The sequence below is a fragment of the Misgurnus anguillicaudatus genome, chromosome 7 (assembly GCF_027580225.2).
Source record: "Misgurnus anguillicaudatus chromosome 7, ASM2758022v2, whole genome shotgun sequence".
In the NCBI taxonomy this organism is placed as follows: domain Eukaryota; kingdom Metazoa; phylum Chordata; class Actinopteri; order Cypriniformes; family Cobitidae; genus Misgurnus; species Misgurnus anguillicaudatus.
In genome coordinates, this window is record NC_073343.2 from 9,033,365 (window position 1) to 9,052,934 (window position 19,570).

The 19,570-nt window shown below is 38.4% G+C and overlaps 1 protein-coding gene across 4 annotated transcripts in view; it reads left to right on the forward strand.

Annotated features, from left to right (window-relative positions):
* Positions 1 to 16,581, forward strand: part of slc8a1b (solute carrier family 8 member 1b) — a 124,167-nt gene extending 107,586 nt beyond the window's left edge. For all 4 annotated transcript variants that reach the window (XM_055171567.2, XM_073869388.1, XM_055171568.2 and 1 more), the window contains exons 6-7: positions 3,506 to 3,781; positions 12,367 to 16,581. In XM_055171567.2, coding sequence (XP_055027542.1) covers positions 3,506 to 3,781; positions 12,367 to 12,743 — 653 coding nt within the window. In that variant the 3' untranslated portion in view covers positions 12,744 to 16,581. The remainder of the gene's footprint in view (positions 1 to 3,505; positions 3,782 to 12,366) is intronic.
* The last annotated feature ends 2,989 nt before the right edge of the window (positions 16,582 to 19,570 follow it).

Consider the following 19,570-nt stretch of genomic DNA (forward strand, 5'->3'; position numbering starts at 1 on the left):
CAGCTTGGTATCAGAATATTTGGAGCGTTGATAAAGTCCAACTGTGGGGAGAATCATGTTTTTATTGGTGCTTGTATGACTATGTGGTGTTTTAATAAGACAAGCCATGTGTAAATTCATCATTAACCCAATCGCTGAGTACTTTCTCCATAAAATTGGATTCCCACGTTTTGAAATCTTCAACGTCACAAACATATCAACACAGTTAAATGCATGGATTAGTAGTTTGAGTCATATATATTATGTTTGGATGTCGCATATATAATTTTAGATGTTTTAATCCTATAACATTGTATAAATTGTACGTATTATATAATATATCCTCTATAGAATCAGCTATGTTTGGCTCTCTCTCAAGGGGTTTTTGACTTTTCCCTCCTGACTAAAAAAGCCAGAAGGTTTTTTCTCCTAAAGGTTTTTTCAACCCCTAGGGCAGGGCTATTCAAATCTTACCCTGGAGGGCCGAGCACTGCATTGTTTAGCTCCAACCCTGATCAAACACACCTGAGCAAGTTAATCAAGGTCTTCATGATCACTAGACAATCACAGGTGGTTAAGTTTGATTAGGGTTGGAGCTAAACAATGCAGTGCTCGGCCCTCCAGGGTAAGATTTGAATAGCCCTGCCCTAGGGAGTCAGTTTACATTGGCTTAACTTAGAACCCTCTTCTATGCGTTACATTATTACTACTCTCGCTACTACGGTTTAAGCTGTATTTTGCTGCTTATGTTGTCCATCACTTTTTCTCTGTTTTCTCCTGCAACTATTAATTTAAAGTTGCTTTGAAACAATTAAACAATTGTGAAAAGCGCTATATAAATTGAAATGAATTGAATTGAACTCCAACTGCAGCACGGTTGCTTCAGCTTTATTTCTGTGATGCTCACATGTGCTGCTCACACCTGTTAACATCAGCACTAAAAGGTTTGTACTGCGAACAGGCAGTTCATGTATGCATTGCGTGAAACCGAACTTAGCAGTTATGTGTCTGAAACTGACGAATGTAGCATCTGTTTACATATGAAGACTTTGGTCCATTTTGCCTAATTTGGGTAAAACGTGTTTTCATTATTGTTTACAATGCGTGGAATGGTGCGCTGTGATTGGTTAAGTGGATTTATTGCATTCTGCAGAGGACTGCCGTTTGTCACGGTTTAGAAAAAAGGGAGAAAAGATAACAATAACCCGGCGGATATCGGATTTTGCATAAAATGAAGAATTGACTTTTTAATACTGACCTGATACAATACTGATTTTGTCGGTAACTATTTTATTTTGTATGTTTTGGAACCAAACTCTTGATATATATCTATGGTCTAAGGTAGTGTGAAAGAGTGGAGGTGGGGATTAATTCGCATATTCATATCTATGGTCTGAGCTGTACTACTGAGTAGATCTGCATATACTAAATGAGGCAAGGGTGTAAAGTTACATTCAAGCTGTTTTATAGCATGAAGGAATGACTGACAGGTCAAACTTTTATATGTGCTATTCTGATGATAAGTAAAATTATTAACTACATGAACTTTAAATAAAAAAAATATTAATCCAAAACGTTCTCTTTAAGGTTTTGTGTCAGGTTTAGTCCATAGCAACTATTATAGCTTTATATAAAACTGAAATATATGGTAAGTCTTCATTTAGACAAATATTTCTGATTTGATCGGTTTATAGGTTATATCGGTCCAGCAAATTTCATATACATAATTTCAATGAACAATGTAGTAGTTTGTATTTCAGCCTAAGCATGTTTTAATCAAGAATTATGTTTGTCCTTCACACCAGCACGTCCAAAAGATGACTAAATGCACAATCCCTATCACTCTGAGCTGATGTCTGAATAGCAGACATTTCTGCACATCCTGTAGTATCTAATCAGACTTTAAAGGCGCAGGCTCACCTGTCAGTGTCTTCTGCGTGGGTGTGCATAAGCTGCTCTCTTTGCTCTCTCGAGGAAACACGGCACAAACAGAATATCAAACAGATTACATCCTGTCGCCGAGTGCACACATGACACATGTGCTCTACACGTCGATATAAGGCTTTCAGGAGTAGGCAAAGCAAGCAAATTTTTGTAGTTGGTTTAATTTTTTTGTAATGCTTAAGGGTTTTACCTACAGGCACCTTTGTGTTTGTTTGAGTTGACTTCAAACAGTAATGCTTGACTTTGTACAAACAAATTCTTCTTTCCTTTTGAAGAAAACGTAAGTGGAGCCTGGCAGGGTGTTGACATGCACTTGCTATGGTGTTGTGGATGATTCCCAATTCATAGAAGGCTAGTTTCTTATATTGTAGTCCCTAAATATATCTTGGGTCTCTCCTTCACTGTGAAATTGTTATAAATAAAAGGACACCTCCTCTCCTCAACAATCGGCATAAGGGGTTAAAGGCGCAGTGTGTAATTTTTAGAAGGATATCTTGACAGAAATGCAAAATAATATACAAAACTATATTATCAGGGGTGTATAAAGACCTTTCATAATGAACCGTTATGTGTTTATTACCTTAGAACGAGACCTTTTTATATACATACACCGAGGGTCTACATACATGGAAGACGCCATTTTGTGCTGCAATTTTTCTGCAGAAGCCCTTAAAGGACAATTTTTTTCCAAAAAGTTGTCTCCGATGATGAGATGTTTGTCCGGTGGCGGCTACCGTAGCTTCTCTATGCGTTTCAAAAGCGAGAAGTGAGCCGTGGACTAAGCCGTTGGTTGCAATTCGTAACCTCTCCACTAGATGCCGCTAAAATGTACACACTGCACCTAACGTTAAAGATAAATGCTTCTCTTCCTCAATGTCCAGACATAAATGAAGATATTCCTCACGTGTGTGTATAAAGTTTATAATCCAAACATGCGGTAAAGTCTTTAAATCTGATAAACTTTACGCTTTGTTTATTATGGTTTGAACCGCTCGTCTGTTGATTTCCATGTCAACAGCGGGTACCGCCTGTGGGCGTGACCGAATTAAAGATAATGAAGTCAGCCAGGAAAAACTGTACTCTCTTTACTTCAATGCAGATTATATAAACAGGCATTATTTGTTTTCGATTATATTTAGCATGTTTAAAAGTAGACATTTCAGGCTTTCTTTGGATATGTGTATCATGTTTGTGTGACGAGTATTCGCGGAGTTTCAATTGATTTTTGTAACTTGTTTTGAGAGACAGCTGGCGGAGACAGAAATGTCTGGATGCACACCCTGTTTATTTTCTTTATTTGCAAAAACACAAAGATCTGTTGTTATTGTGAATGAACACATATTAAAGAAGACCCTTTACCGTTTCAAATTATGCCAAACACGTAAGTGTATGATTATTAATGATGGAGTATTTTAAGTTGATTCTGCCATGATAAGGAAAAAACATGTCAAAACGCGGCGCCGCGTAAGGGATAATGCACCACAAGCTTGTTGTTATCGCAGAATTAAAAACCAACAGGGTTATCAGGTTTTGCATCATCAAGTTTATGCTTTGCATTTCACTGTCTGCCTCTCTCCTCCAGGTGAGGATGACGATGAAGAAGAATGCGGAGAGGAGAAGCTCCCTTCCTGTTTCGATTACGTCATGCACTTCCTCACCGTCTTCTGGAAAGTTCTCTTTGCCTTCGTCCCGCCCACCGACTACTGGAACGGCTGGGCTTGTTTCGTGGTGTCAATCATAATGATTGGCGTTCTGACGGCCTTTATCGGAGATCTGGCATCGCACTTTGGCTGCACCATCGGGCTGAAGGACTCCGTCACCGCTGTGGTGTTTGTGGCATTGGGCACTTCTGTTCCAGGTGAGAAAGATATAAAACACAACCTGCTTTTTGTGTTTCATCAACCTTTGTAAACATTTTCATTTACGCACTGTCATTTTTTATAGAAATGACGATGTCCAGGGTCTCGCATCTGTGTGCACGACTATGATTATGATATATTGTATAATTATGGAGAGTATAGCTTCTTGCTACATTGCGCCACATATATTACTCTCATCAGTCATGATAACTGCCCCTTGAAACTGGAGAAAAAAAGACAGCTTCAACCATGAACAAGAGAGAAATACACACACTGAAGACATTGAAGAGATTTAGTTTGCTGGAAACACCGTATGTTCACCATGTTTAGTATTCCAGACACACTGGACTGCTCATAGAAGAAACGCTGATAGTGCAGATAGTGCTAGATTCCGTGTTTCTCAACTGGAAAGCGGGGGCCCAGAGGGGGCCTCAAGATGATTTAAAATGATTTGAAAATGAGACAAAACAAATAAGCTAAAGCAAACTCTTTCCAAACTCTAGTTCATTTTATTTGGAAAAAATGAGTTAGTGTGGGCCTTCAAATATTGTTGTGGGCAACAAGGGAGCCTTAATGTGCAAAAGGTTGAGAACCAGTCTGCTCTATTTCACTGCTTTTACCTACACTATGTCAAAACACGTTTTAATTAACAGGTTTGGCTATTTCAGCTAAACCCATTGCTAGCAGGTGCGTGAAATTAAGCATACAGCCATGCAGTCTTTGTAGACAAACATCATCGAATGAAAATGAACAAACAAAATGAAACACAGCGTTCTGTTCCAGCATCACAGTGCATGAGGTGACATTTATAAAAACAGATTTACTAGTGCCTGAACTCACTGATGTGTTTGAATTGAAGCAAATTCTCAAAGCCATGTTCAAATATCTAATGGAAAACCCTTAAAGCTGTTATAGAAGGAAATTACATAAAATTCCATGTACATGCTTATGCAGTGGCGGTTCTACACGGAGGCCAAGGGAGGCCCATGCCTCTGTAGACATGTCCCTGGCCACCCCTGTGCCCCAAATGTCAAAATATGTGTTCGGCATGTCATGTAAACTTATGTGCATCACACATGTTGTCAAAATACCTGCATGCTGCAGATGCTTCCAAGGGATTCACAGGGTTTCCCGCAGAAAATTGTTAGTTAAGGTGGTAGGGTTGGGCGGGGCTGGGGGCGTGGCAATCAAAGGAGCGGGGTGTACGCGCCATGATGAAAATGAAAATATTGCCTTGCTGACCAAATAAAAAGGTATGAATTTATTATGATTTTACACGCAAGTGCCAAAAGCGAAACTAATGCGACGCAACGTTCTACATGGGCGCACCCAATCACTGTAGCCGCCTGCGGGTGCTGCTCAGCGAGTGTCTCAATTCGCTCCCGAGGTTGTGAATGTGTATTCAAGTTCGGGCACTAGTAAGGACTCTAGCTCACTTCACATTGGGACACTTTTTACTAATTCTCCTGTGACATGGCTGCTTAAGCGCGTTGTGATCATTAAATAAGGCCTAGTCCTGGCTTAAACTAATCCCTGTAACCACCCCTATAATCTTTAAATATCATTTGGTGCCCATCTGATTAAACACCGACCCCTTATTGGCCCCCCTAGTGAAATTTGTCTAGGACCGGTGTCATGAGCAATTCGGTCCCCCCTGGCAATTCGGTCTCCCCTAGGACCCCGATTGGTACCTAGCACTAATGCCTGTTCAAAAATTTGTTACTGCGATATCTTGTCTGCGTTAGCAGACTAGCAAGCTAATTACGTTGTACAAAATAGAAGCATACACATTTTTTTAAATAAAAGTAAAAAAAAATATATATATATATAATAAACTAATATTCATGTTGCAGACACGTCAGTACTTTTGTGTCATCATCTGCTTTACAAAAACAATACTTTTTTGTAAATTATTAACATACCTTACAAAATGCATTTTTTTTTTTTTAGTAAAAGTGTAGTAATCATGGCTTATAAATTATAATTTTAATGTGTGATTCAGCTATGTAGTAATCGTAAAATTAAATAAGTAATTTATTAACTTTACACAGTACAAAAGTGGAAAGGGTACAGTATAATAATCTAAATAATAAAATGACACAAGCAGTGTAGATCTCCCACCTATAGCCTTATTTATATACTACTATATAAAACATATCATTTAAAAGACATCAATTGTAATTTTAACAACGTTCTAACTACATAAATCATAACGCGATTTTGTAGGAATTGTAATAAGGCGCTAAGAAAACTACCCATGAGGAGTTTTTCAGCCAATGGAATCACGTGGGGGTCCTAGGGGAGACCGAATTGCCAGGGGGGACCGAATTGCTCATGACACCGGCACTGTACTCATGGTTTGGTTTAGGGTTGGGCACGAGTAATCGATTGATCGAATACTCAAACGTGGCATTGACGATCGATCATGAAAATGATGACCATGTGGGTTTATTTATTTATTTATTTATGAGGTTATGGCAGCATTTGGATATCTGGTTAGCGTTACAGCGTTTTGTTTATTAACCCTTTAGTTTCTCTTCATCACGCAGCAATTCCTGTTAGAGGTTTCTGTTAAAATAAATTGAATGAATTAATAATCTAGTATGTGTACATTTTTCGGTCGTAGTTTCTTCAAATGTAAGTTTTATTTGAGTTTTTTTTTTTCATAATGACGCAAACGCCTTTGATTGCCCCGCCCCCAGTTAATCGAGTACTCGTCTTTCAGACCTATGGGTTAAGTTCAGTTCACTTCAATATTCAGTATATGACTGTAACTGGAATACATTTTGCTAAACAGCTAAAATAACACAACATGTGCTTCTGTTCCGATATTTATGAAGGTTATTATTCAGGTATATACATAAATTAGCCTTTTGGTACATTTCATCTGCTTCGTTGCTTTTATCTTTCATCTTATTGTTTCTTAACCTTCGTCCCCTCTTTTTGTTTATCGATAGGATTTATTAACAGACTCTGCTTCAATTCTAGTGCACAAAGAAATGTTGCAAACATCCCCATACCATTCAGTATGAGCAAGTGAATCGGTTATACATTAATAGTCAGACGATCGCCAGCAAAATCACATTTTCCATTCATCTGTTTGCTTGTTCTGAACAAACTTCAAAGAATACCTAAATGCTAGCAATCACATCTATTGATTGTTTTCTGCTGTTGTTTGATTCTGATTGTGCTTTTCAGCACGGTTTGACAAAATGACAAACGGCACATTGCGAAGCGTACGACGTGGTATTGAACAGTTAGTAAATGTGTCAATCTGTTGCCAGATGAAAGCCAGCGCGACTCAGAAAAACGCCTGAAACGTCCAATTAGCTGAAAGCGGGAGAACGTACGCTGACTGATAAGCCTGCTTTTGAACAGAAAACAAAGCATGAAGATTCAGCATACAGTTATATTTATGAATTATTAAATGGCTTAATTAATTTGAAATTAAAATGAATTTCTAGGAGTCCCATTACCGCTGTACACCCGCCAAAAACAGTCCTGCCAGTGTGAAAGCTTTTGCTCCTGGGACAAAATATATTTATTCTGCTTTGTATTTCCAAATGTAATGTCTCAATAGTGCTGTTTGTCACTATAATGACCATTACAGACATACAGTGGCAGTGTGGCTGAGGCACAAACATATTTATAGTAGAAAAAGTGCCCATTTAAACTCTACGTGCGGTAGTTTGAATTCATCTCTATGTGCAGACTTAAGCATTTTAAGGCTTGTAACAGTTTCGATGGAACAGTCTGGAACACAGATCCGTTTTAACTCTGGAATGATTAACTGGGATGAAGCTTTACATCGGCTTGACACCCACGTTAGCGGCAGTTGTCGTCCGCGCGCTGCCAAGCTGTTTGGCAGGACCGTACACCAGACTGGGTGTTAACTGAGTCTTAACTGAGAATTTCCATGGTAATGCTATGGAAACGGCTCCTTCCATGCTGTTGTTTACAGCAACATAATAGGACAGTGAAGGATAATGAAAAGGAAAATTTGAGTTTAGAGATTAGTGTTTACTGTAAGCCATGACTTTGACCACGACTTTATTGTGCTGGACTGTGTCGACTTTTGTAGAAGTTTTTACTGTAGATGCTGTCGAGTCATTTTTGGTCTTCTTTTTCAAGGGCGCACGATGCTAAGCTCGTCACAACATGTATTTAGTCCGTCATGTGTATGGATCGTAATGTCAAAATGCAAGGGGTTTACAGAGTTTCCCCGCAGAAAATGTGTTAGTTAAGGTGGTGGGGTTGGGTGGGTGGTCGGGGCCGGGGACATGGCAATCACTGTCATGATGAAAATGAAAATATTTTTATTTAAAACACTCAAATAAAACTTAATTTTGAAGAAACTATGACAGAAAATGAACACATGCTAGATTATTTATGAATTAAATGTTTTTAACAGATACCTCTAACGGGAATAGCTGCATGATGAAGTGAAACTAAAGGGTTAATAAACATAAACTGAAGCAGATGTCGTAGAATATCTGTTCGGAGTGTCGTGTGTGACTCGTCATGTCAAAATACGGGCCTGGTGCACATGCCTCAAACGGGTTTATCATAAGAAGACACGTTCACAAAATACTCGCAAGACACTCACTTAACTCTAAACTCTGATTATACATGAGATTAAGCAGGTATCTGGCAAGCACAAGCATCTCTTTTATCAGATATTTTGACATGACGCGTGATGCACATAGGTTCACATGACGTGCTGAACATATATTTTGACATGACTAGCCACACACATCGGCCGTAATTATATTTACAGGTCTAAAACCACGCGGAAAACGTGACCGTCGGTTGGTTCTTGTCACATGACCTGCAGTGCGCTTGTGGCATTCTGAAAAGTTAAGATGTTTTTAACTCGATGCGGTGGAGACGCGCCTGTAAAAAGCAAGTCTGTCGCACTATGTGCGCGTCGCTTCCATTATGAGCACGTATAACACGCATCTACATTTGAAATAACGAACTTGAGCACCCAAAAGACACGAAATGTTAATAGCCCCTTAGTAGAGCTTTGCATCATGCGCTCTTGAAAAACAAGTCACTGGCCGACCCTGGTCACGACATTTGAAAACAAATGAGATTTTATGTTATCGATGTTCCGCTATATTTGAATTCACCATGCTAATTTGTATGTTGTCATAGATATGCGGCATATTGATTACAAAATAAGCTCAAAAATATAAAACATTTTTTTGAATCCTTTACTATAGGTGATCATGACTTTTTTTCTATACAGGATTTATCCTAGTCTAAAATCCAAGTTTGAGCTGCCTAAAAGAGCCCCTACTGTATGGTCCGATTCACGATTTTACATTTCCTTTGGTGTGTAAGTGTGTATTAGTACATGTTAACAATATGCAAAAGGTACATACCCCAAAGTTAACCCCCATAATGTTTAGCGGTTATAACTTATTGGACATGTTGTTTGAGATTCACTGCCAGAATGTATGTGAATTCAAATGTGTGAATACTGGAGCATTGCAAGACTTAAAAGAAGAAAAATGGCTCTGTTCGACCGCCGGCAGCAAAAAGTAATATCATCATATCCACAGCAGTCCAGGAGGGTTATGTGTTATACATTACATTAACATAGCCAAGGAGAGGAAGATTTAAAGAGACAGAGAGAAGGAAAGAGTTAGAACGGGAGTGTATGTGTCTGGGATTATTTACAGTCTTTGTTTTCCGCTGTAAGTATCCCACTGCCAAATGCACGTTCAGCATTCTCGTGGTTTCTCAGCTGTCTGTAATGGATCGCCTTGTTACCATGCAGCTGTCTGTAAACCAGAGAGAAGCCACAATGTTTAAATAGCACAGAGCCTTCTGATTTCAACTCCACACAGAGGTTAACCATGCTGTTATTACTAAATTACACGTCCTCACAAAAAAACAACAATGGGGGATTGAGAGGACTGTTTGTGAAATAATGAACTTGAGCATGCAAAAGACGCGAAATGTTAATAGCCCCTTAGTCGAGCTTCACATCGTCACATCGTGATTTTGTACGTCTGTTTTATATTGTACTGTGGTTTTTTATTCTACATATTTTATTTTTTTATCAAATGTGAAACAATTCATGTACACTCACCTAAATGATTATTAGGAACACCTGTTCAATTTCTCATTAATGCAATTATCTAATCAACCAATCACATGGCAGTTGCTTCAATGCATTTAGGGGTGTGGTCAAGACAATCTTCTGAACTCCAAACTGAATGTCAGAATGGAAAAGAAAGGTGATTTAAGCAATTTTGAGCGTGGCATGGTTGTTGGTGCCAGAAGCGCCGCTCTGAGTATTTCACAATCTGCTTATTTACTGGGATTTTCACGCACAACCATTTCTAGGGTTTACAAAGAATGGTGTGAAAGGGGAAAAACATGCGGCAGTCCTGTGGACGAAAAGGAGAATGAGCCAACTGATTCAAGCTGATAGAAGAGCAACTTTGACTGAAATAACCACTCGTTACAACCGAGGTATGCAGCAAAGCACTTGTGAAGCCACAACACGCACAACCTTGAGGCGGATGGGCTACAACAGCAGAAGACCCCACCGGGTACCACTCGTCTCCATTACAAATAGGAAAAAGAGGCTACAATTTGCATGAGCTCATCCAAAATTGGACATTTGAAGACTGTAAAAATCTTGCCTGGTCTGATGAGTCTCGATTTCTGTTGAGACATTCAGATGGTGGAGTCAGAATTTGGCGTTAACAGAATGAGAACATGGATCCATCATGCCTTGTTACCACTGTGCAGGCTGGTGGTGGTGGTATAATGGTGTGGAGCAGGGGCGTAGGCAGAAATTTTATTTTGGGCGGGCCGGGGCAAAAGTGGGTGGGCCACTAGTTTATATTAGAATAAAATGACTTAAATAATAATTAAACATAAGAGTAGAAAAAAGAATAGACAATCTGCAAAAAGCAATTTTCGGCGAAGGCAATAATAAAACACTGTCTAAACATGTTCAACCAACACATAGCTCAATAAAGGCTGGACAAACCAGGCCAGGCAGTCTTATTTAGGCTAGTCAGTAGTGCAAAAACAGTTCACCTGAAATAAAGTAGGCTAAAAGTAACAGGAAATTGAAATAATGAAAACTCTCAGCAGAGCACGGTTTGAAATAAATAACAACAAACTGCCTAATGTATATTAAATCAACCAGATACAGTGCAATCAGCCTGGTGGAAATTAAGCTTTTGTGCCAAAAAAATAGCCACTCGTTTAAATTAATCAATGTAACTTAACCTATAAGGCATACATCTATACACAACACACCACTTTCAGTTAAATCACTTCCCGAGCAAAAATTAAGGAAATGAGTTAAACAACAGGCTTACCTTTGTTGTTTTCATTCTACAAAACAAGACGCAAACGCCTGGGTTTAATGTTGAAAACAGAAATGATCTCATTATAGTCCAAAGAGTCACAGAGTTATTTTTCAAAAGACAAAAGGCACAGGTTTTTGAGCCGAGTAGTACTCGTGGATTCAAATTGGGTTGTACGTGGTTCATCACTTGCCGGGAGATCGGCGGGGCAACCTGTGTCAGTCTGGGCAACCGGCGCCGCCAGCGCGCCTGACTAGCCGCCTTGTGGGTTGCTGAGTCTGAAGAACTGGGCTGGTAGGACTCGGCAGATGGAGGCAGTGGCGTATCGTCTTCCTCAACTCTTGCTTTTTTAAATAACACATTAAAGAAACTTTAGCCATTATTGTGGCAATTTTAATATTAGCTAAAAAAGCAGTTAGCAACGTTAGCTGGCTGGCTGCCAGAGCCCGTCGCTCCCCACAGAGTCTACCTGTCAGAACCCCTAGCAACCAATTACGTTCCGGAGGCTTCCTACAACTTGCTTTAACAACTCCATTTTATTTAGAAAGCAAATTATACACACACCGGTCAACAATAAATCAGGATTATATTAATGTATTTTCTTAAATACATTTGAATAATAAAAATAAACAAAAAATTTATTTGGATTAAACTTTCCTGGGCGGGCCAGGAAGTTATGTGGGCGGGCCAGTGCCGCCCTGGCCCATTACTGGCTACGCCCCTGGTGTGGAGGATGTTTTCTTGGCACACTTTAGGTCCCTTGGTGCTAATTGGGCATCGTTTAAATGCCACTGCCTACCCGAGTATTGTTTCTGACCATGTCCATCCCTTTATGACCACCATGTACCCATCTTCTGATGGCTACTTCCAGCAGGATAATGCACCATGTCACAAAGCTCAAATAATTTCAAATTGGTTTCTTGAACATGATAATTAGTTTATGGTACTAAAATGGCCCCCACAGTCACCAGTTCTCAACCAAATAGAGCATCTTTGGGATGTGGTGGAATCCCACAAATCTCCATCAACTGCAAGATGCCATCCTATAAATATGGGCCAACATTTCTAAAGAATGCTTTCAGCACCTTGTTGAATCAATGCCGTGTAGAATTAATGCAGTTCTGAAGGCGAAAGGAGGTCAAACAGATTATTAGTATGGTGTTCCTAATAATCCTTTAGGTGAGGATATATGTGATATAAATTACTAACATTACACTAAAACGTTCTTCTCTTTTTCCTCCTCACAGACACATTTGCTAGTAAAGTGGCAGCGATACAGGATCAGTACGCCGACGCCTCCATCGGAAACGTGACGGGCAGCAACGCCGTGAACGTATTCTTGGGCATCGGAGTGGCGTGGTCCATCGCCGCCATCTACCACAACTCGAAGGGCAACGCCTTCAAGGTGGAGCCGGGTAGCCTGGCGTTCTCCGTCACCCTCTTCACCATCTTCGCCTTCATCTGTGTGGCGGTGCTCATGTACCGCCGCCGACCCGACATCAACGGCGAGCTGGGGGGTCCGCGGACTGCTAAAGTGCTGACCACCATGCTTTTCTTCAGCCTTTGGCTCCTCTACATTCTGTTCTCCTCCCTGGAGGCATACTGCCACATCAAGGGCTTCTAAAAACACATACACACGCTCGCACACATGCACACACTCAGAACTACACACCTTCACGCAGCGACACACACACACACACGTTCATGCATAAAGATCATGAGAATAAAGGGTAAAGACTTAAGACAGGCAGCAGCGGAGGACTCTTTGGGTTTACGTGGATAATCGTTTCCACAGACCGTAGGCCAGTTTTTGTGTTCTTACCGCACACCACTACCACTCCTTCATCTTGATCTTCTGTTTTTGTTTTGTTTTTGTGTTCTGACTGAATCACTTGAGGGAGTGCGACGATCAACAATTCAGACTGTATGAAAGCTACTGTTGCTAACTTCATCTGCTGTAGTCGTGCTTTATAAAACTGTGGAGGAAACCCTGTAGGGTCCCTTCATAGTGTCATGGAATTCTGGGTAATGTAGTGGTTTTGTGTTATATAGGTAGGGTTTTTTTGGCTTCATGTAGAGTGAGCGGTACTGCACTTTGCCTGCGTGATAAAGATACAGGCTTTGAGAATCTGCAGACACACTGTATTCAGTCTCCAACGTCTTTACGAATTTTAGCTTTCGTCACCTGAAGTCGGAGTGCTTCTGACCGATGGTTTATGGCTTGGAGATCCTCCTACGGCGCTTAGCGGCGTTTGCTGTTGTGACTAGTTCCTGTGAAGGCCACCAATAATTTCGTCCATTCATAGCAACATCAGAGATTAGCCTCTCTTTTAACACTAAGCTTTAGAGACCAGAGGTGCACTAGTGCATTTCATTTAAGAATGAACTGACATTCATGAGGATTGTGAAGTGAGTTTTTGGGGACGTCCTAATAATACGAAAGCTGACATATTGCAGTTTAGTAATGATTGGATTCATTTATGCAGAAGGAAAGCATGAAAGCATGGGAGGTCTGTCACTAATAAGACACAAGGCCCTTGAAATGCTTTTGCCAACATCACATCTAGAGTTTACAATTAAGACTGTTACTTTCCGTCCAGACATACATTTGCGAACACACACTACAATCATAGAGTAACATCCAAACGGCCATCGTTTCATTTATTTGTTTTCTCAAAAACTCACTGTTTTATACACGCAAGCATTCTGAACTAAGACCTAGTCATTTCTTGGCAAACTTGCTCGATGCCCCTCGAAACACACACACTCATTTACATATAGTTTACGAGGGCGCGCACCCTCCCTCTCTCCGGCCGAGACCGCTTCTTTGTACTATGTAGATTCGCATAGGAGGCCGTAAGGTGAACATCGTAGAGTAGTTATGGTTTTAGACATAAGTCAATTTTTTAAAGCGGAAATGGAATTTAGAATAGCATGGGTAAATAAACGAATTATAAGAACTAAAAAAGTAGCTTTGTCTGAAATTTTGAAAGCAGAATTTTTCACGCTCCTTTCCAAAGTTAGATTTAGTGGGCAAGTAAGCGAAACACGTTCTAGATGGAGCGCTAGGGCTCGTTTTCTTCAAATTTGCCAAAGGAAAAAAATACTTTCTTATGGAGAACTGCAGTGTGCCACACAGCCCCTGAAGTAGGTTTTGTATTTCGAATTTTTTACCCACACCAAAAATGTCTTGGTGACATTTCTTATGGGCGTTTCTAACTAATTCGAGGGAGCTCTTTTACTGCATAAGAACAGCAACTTTTCCCATGGTGGGCATCATACTGTAGGTTTTCTGGGATTTGAATGTTTGTAGTTCCTTTAGCTTGATTTTGAAAGAGAAGAAAACTACTAGGGCGGCCGTTTCTTTTTTGTTTCGTATTTAATGAAAGGAAACATATTGTACCAGCTCCAGGGTTTTCTAGATGGAAACCTTGATCCGTGATTGAGATGGCCTGCTGTTGCTTGCTCATTCTAAGCTCCACCAGAAAGAAAGACACAACACACACAAAAAACAATCGATATTAAAACACACAGACTCCTTTCCTGAAGCCTACTATCTAATTAACCAATAAACGAAAAGTTTGAGGAAATTGGGGTTTGGTGAAACCATGTGAATTACAGCCATACTCTTTAAGTTCTGCCTAGAAAAAAAAGACTTTTCGCGAACCCTCGCTGTACGTGCCGCCCGCTAAACACCGATTGACTGCAACACGGAGCTGGAGGTGTGTCTCTACACTCACGGGCGCATACGAGGCGTTGAAAACTGTACGCGGTCTCAATGGTTTATACTGTATACTGCATTTGCTTTGGCAGAGCAGGAGTCAACAATTGTACATGCTCTGCAGTTCTGTACATCAGGGCTTGACTGCATTCGAACCGCCTCTGTGAAACATAGCCCCTCCTTTGTGCCCCACCCCTTGTTTGTCCTACCCATATTTGGAATGTTAATGTGCTTGGTGTTGACAATGCATGGATGCTAACCTGTCTGTATATAGTACGCGGAATTTTCTTCATTAATGTAGAGGTTTGAAAGCTGTATAGATATTATTAGACATTTTTTTTGTTTTGCGTGTTTGTTTGTTTCATTTGAATGTGTTTGTTTGTTTATTAATAATAATTTTAACTTGCACATGTATATTAAAAAGGCAGTATCTGTCGTTTAATACCGGCGCACAGGTGCATGAGCACATGTACAAACAAACATAGGAAGCAATATATCAAGGTTATTTGCTCGATTGTTGCCGTGGTTGTATTATTTAACAGTTTCAAATATTTAGTCACTAAAAATTCAAATATGTATGTATATAGACTGTAAAGTAGAGTAAAGACGAGTCACCGCTCGGGAGAATTATACAACATATTTATTCGAGACCTTTACGAATGACAAATATTGCCTTTTGGATTGATTGTTGCATCGAGTTTCATTTGTTCTGTTATCTTTGCTGAGCAGTGCGTGTGCCTGTATGTGTTTACCTGGTTTGAAGCGGTGTGGTGTGTGTGTGTGTGATATCAGTAAGAAGAATTTTAATGGAACAAAAAATCCAACATGTGTTTGTGAACATCTTGCAAAAATCTGTGAACCACCTGGAAAACGTCAGGTTAACGTTTCGTTGTGTATGCCTTGTTAATGTCTCACGTTCCTACACCCCCCTCCTCATCACTGCTCAGATGGACTGTAGTTTTTCAGGGGTTTAATACTAATCTTTGATAATATTATTTCTTTTTCTCTCTCTCTATCTCTCTCTTTCTTTGTCTCTCGCTCTCTTACTCTCAAATACAAGGCCTCACGAACATGTTGCATTAATGTGGCCAGTGCTAAAACTACATAGGCTGCGTGTTGTTAAAAACCCAGATGTGTATATGTGTGAAAAAGTTCCTTATTAATTGTGTATACTGTATGTGTGTATATGAGTACATTTCACTTATTTATAATGTGTATACATTAATAATATGTATAAAGATTTGCAGAACCATATAAGCAACGGCCGAAAGCTCTCACGCCAAAGCAGGACTGAATGTATCGTTCGTTGTAATAGCTGGTCTACATGAAGGAAGTTTTATTATATTATCTGTCTCGACAGATGGAGGGGCTCGACTTATTGTGTGTGTACGATCACTGTACGCTAATGCTGTGAGTCATGTTAATGCAAAGTGTGTGTGGCCTTGTGGCATAGTGTGTCTTACACGGTCATAAGCTTATTAAAGCGCTCTCTCTCTCTCTCTCTCTCTCTCTCTCTCTCTCTCTCTCTCTCTCTCTCTCTCTCTCTCTCGCTTTGATTCACGCTGCTTTGTTTTGATTGTTAGGTTGTTTATTTTTCGAATCTGAATAATTGAGCTTTTTTTAGTTTTGATTTATTTGTGTTGCACTCAATCTAATAAGATGGACGTCCACTAACTGTGATTGCTCCCTTAGTACACCTCTACACAGGAAATAAAGTTTGGGATATCCTGTTTAGAGCCAAGGGGCTGCACTGTGTCTCTGTTTATGATCAATGAATATTTAATGTTCTCAGTATGCACTACACAGAAGGTGACATTGGTAAGATATACAAAGCCATTGCATTTGTTTACATGCACAGGAAGTTATTGTATGATTAGTAACGTTCGGAGCAACGATAAGGTCATGGGAACGAGTCACAGGGAACACACTTAAGCTACTGACGTAAATGTTAAATTCTTTTTGAATGTTTCTGCCAAAATTATTTATTTAATCATTAACTCTAAACATACTATATATATCCTGAACAACAGTAAAAATAGTGTTTGCATGTGCTATGAGTACATGCAAATATAATTCAGTATATTCATAACCGGACACCACATCTTTATGTAGCAGGGCAGTCTTCAGCCAGTGCATGAATTCAATCGAAGGTTTTGAACGTAAAGTGCTTTATGCTGTGAGCACAAATAATTGTGATGCAGTCTCTGTTTGTAGTTTGTGTAATGGGTTTTGGAAAGGGTGAACTTGGATTCACCTTGTCTGTGGAAATTGGCATTCAAAGCCAGATGAGGTCTAATAATCTGAATTCACCCATCAAACGGATTAAGAAGACATTTACATTGAACAGAACATAAAGCCACAGAGGAACCACCGAGGTTTTCCTGATCGATTGTAATTGAAAATGGGCAGACAGTCATTCTGTTCGTAAGTTCAGATGGAAAATATAAGAAACCGCCAAATCAAATAGTAAAGAGCTATGAAAATAGAGCAGTTTTATAAAGCACGATCGTATAAAAACGTGTATGTCAGTCTCTGATGGCCACTAAAAGTTGTAATTGTTTAAAATCATATATTTTCTTATGGAAAAATGACGTGAGGGTACAAAAGACTACAATTTTATTTTTGGGTTGAGCTCCTTTTAATCGATTTTTACTAGGGTTGTCCAAAGATTAATCGCATATAAATTAAAGTTTGTGTTTACATATGTGTGTGTACTGTGTGTAAATATTATGTTTATATAAATACATACATATTCATGTATATATTTAAGAAATATTTGCATTTATATACTTTATATACATTTATATAATTTATATTATTTTTTTCTTAAATATATACATGATTGTGTGTGTTTTTATATATAAATAATAATTATACACAGTACACACACACGTTATGTAAACTTTTATTCTAGATGCGATTAATCCCGATTAATCTTTTGACAGCCCTAATTTTTACATTTAAAAAAATGCTAGGTTATTTTTAACAATCTATGGTTGGGTAAATAATATGTATATATAAATACACACACATTCATGTATATATTTAAGAAATATTTGCATTTATATACTGTATATACATATATATATATATATATATATACATATATATATATATATATATATATATATATATATATATATATATATATATATATATATATATATATATATATATATATATATATATACATATTTTATATATAAATATAACCAATTCTTCTTAAATATATACATGATTGTGTGTGTGTTTATATATAAATAATAATTATACACAGTATACACAGATATTTTAGGTAAACACAAACTTTTATTCTAGATCCGATTAATCGCGATTAATCTTTTGACAGCCCTAATTTTTACATTTAAAAAATGCTAGGTTATTTTCAACAATCTTTGGTTGGGTAAATAATATGTATATATAAATACACACACATTCATGTATATATTAAGAAATATTTGCATTTATATACTGTATATACATTAATATAATTTATATTATATATAAATATAAATATTTTTATATAAATATAACCAATTATTCTGAAATAAAAAGATGATTGTGTGTGTTTTTATATATAAATAATAATTATACACAGTATACACACATATGTTAGGTAAACACAAACTTTTATTCTAGATGCGATTAATCGCGATTAATCTTTTGACAGACCTAATTTTTACATTTAAAAAATGCTAGGTTATTTTCAACAATCTATGGTTAAGTAAATATGGACATGGACAAGCATAAAGGGGACATATCATGAAAATTTGACTCTTTCTATGTTTAAGTGCTATAATTATCCCCTTGTGATGTCAGAAGGGGATAATACCACCTCTTAATCTGCACTATCCAACCACGGCACTGCCATTTAGTGCCGATATCAGCAAATGACACATTTTTTCTCACAGCTACAAAGTGGCAATTTTAAGAAGCTATAGTAAATGATCTATATGGTATTTTGAGCTAAGACTTCACATACGCATTCTGGGGACACCAGAGACTTATTTGACATCTTAAAAAAGTCTTGTGAAATGTCCCCTTTAAATAGTATCTGTGACCAGGCACAGTAACAAAAACAAATATTTGTTCCATTAATACACTTATAAAATAAACAATATGTATATAGCTCAACTCCATGATGTAATGACTTCTAGTTGAAAGCTTCAACACCACAAGTGTGTCTGGGCTCATATGATACCCTGTGAAGCCCCTGAGGCTTTAGCGGGTGTGAAATGCACTGCGGCACAATGTATGTGACATGAGAACGAAATTAAACCTCATAATATTTAAATAGATCCATATATCATCTATCACAACACACTTGCATACAAAGTCATTTCTGTGTCAGCTCATCTGCATTACGGCTTTTATGTGTGTCAAAACATGTGCGTTTGTCATTTAGAGCAAAACACTTTTTGATATCAAGATATCAAAGGCAAAATATTTACACAAAAGTCTGCCTAAATGCTTTTCATTCAATTTTAAACATTTATTGACTGGGTGCATGTGTCAGATTCAGAAGTAATTGTCTGTTTTCAGACCAGATTGTTTTTATAGCATCTGGCAGCAGACAGACACGTTTATAATAGCCTCCTTTTTACCCAGTTTAAAGGTTTTCCACTGTAGTTTGGCATTTCAGAGATGTTTTTCTGTATTTACCAGCCATTTAATCTTGCGCTGTGCTTGAATCTGTGCATTTCTAAACACATCTGATTCAGATACGACAA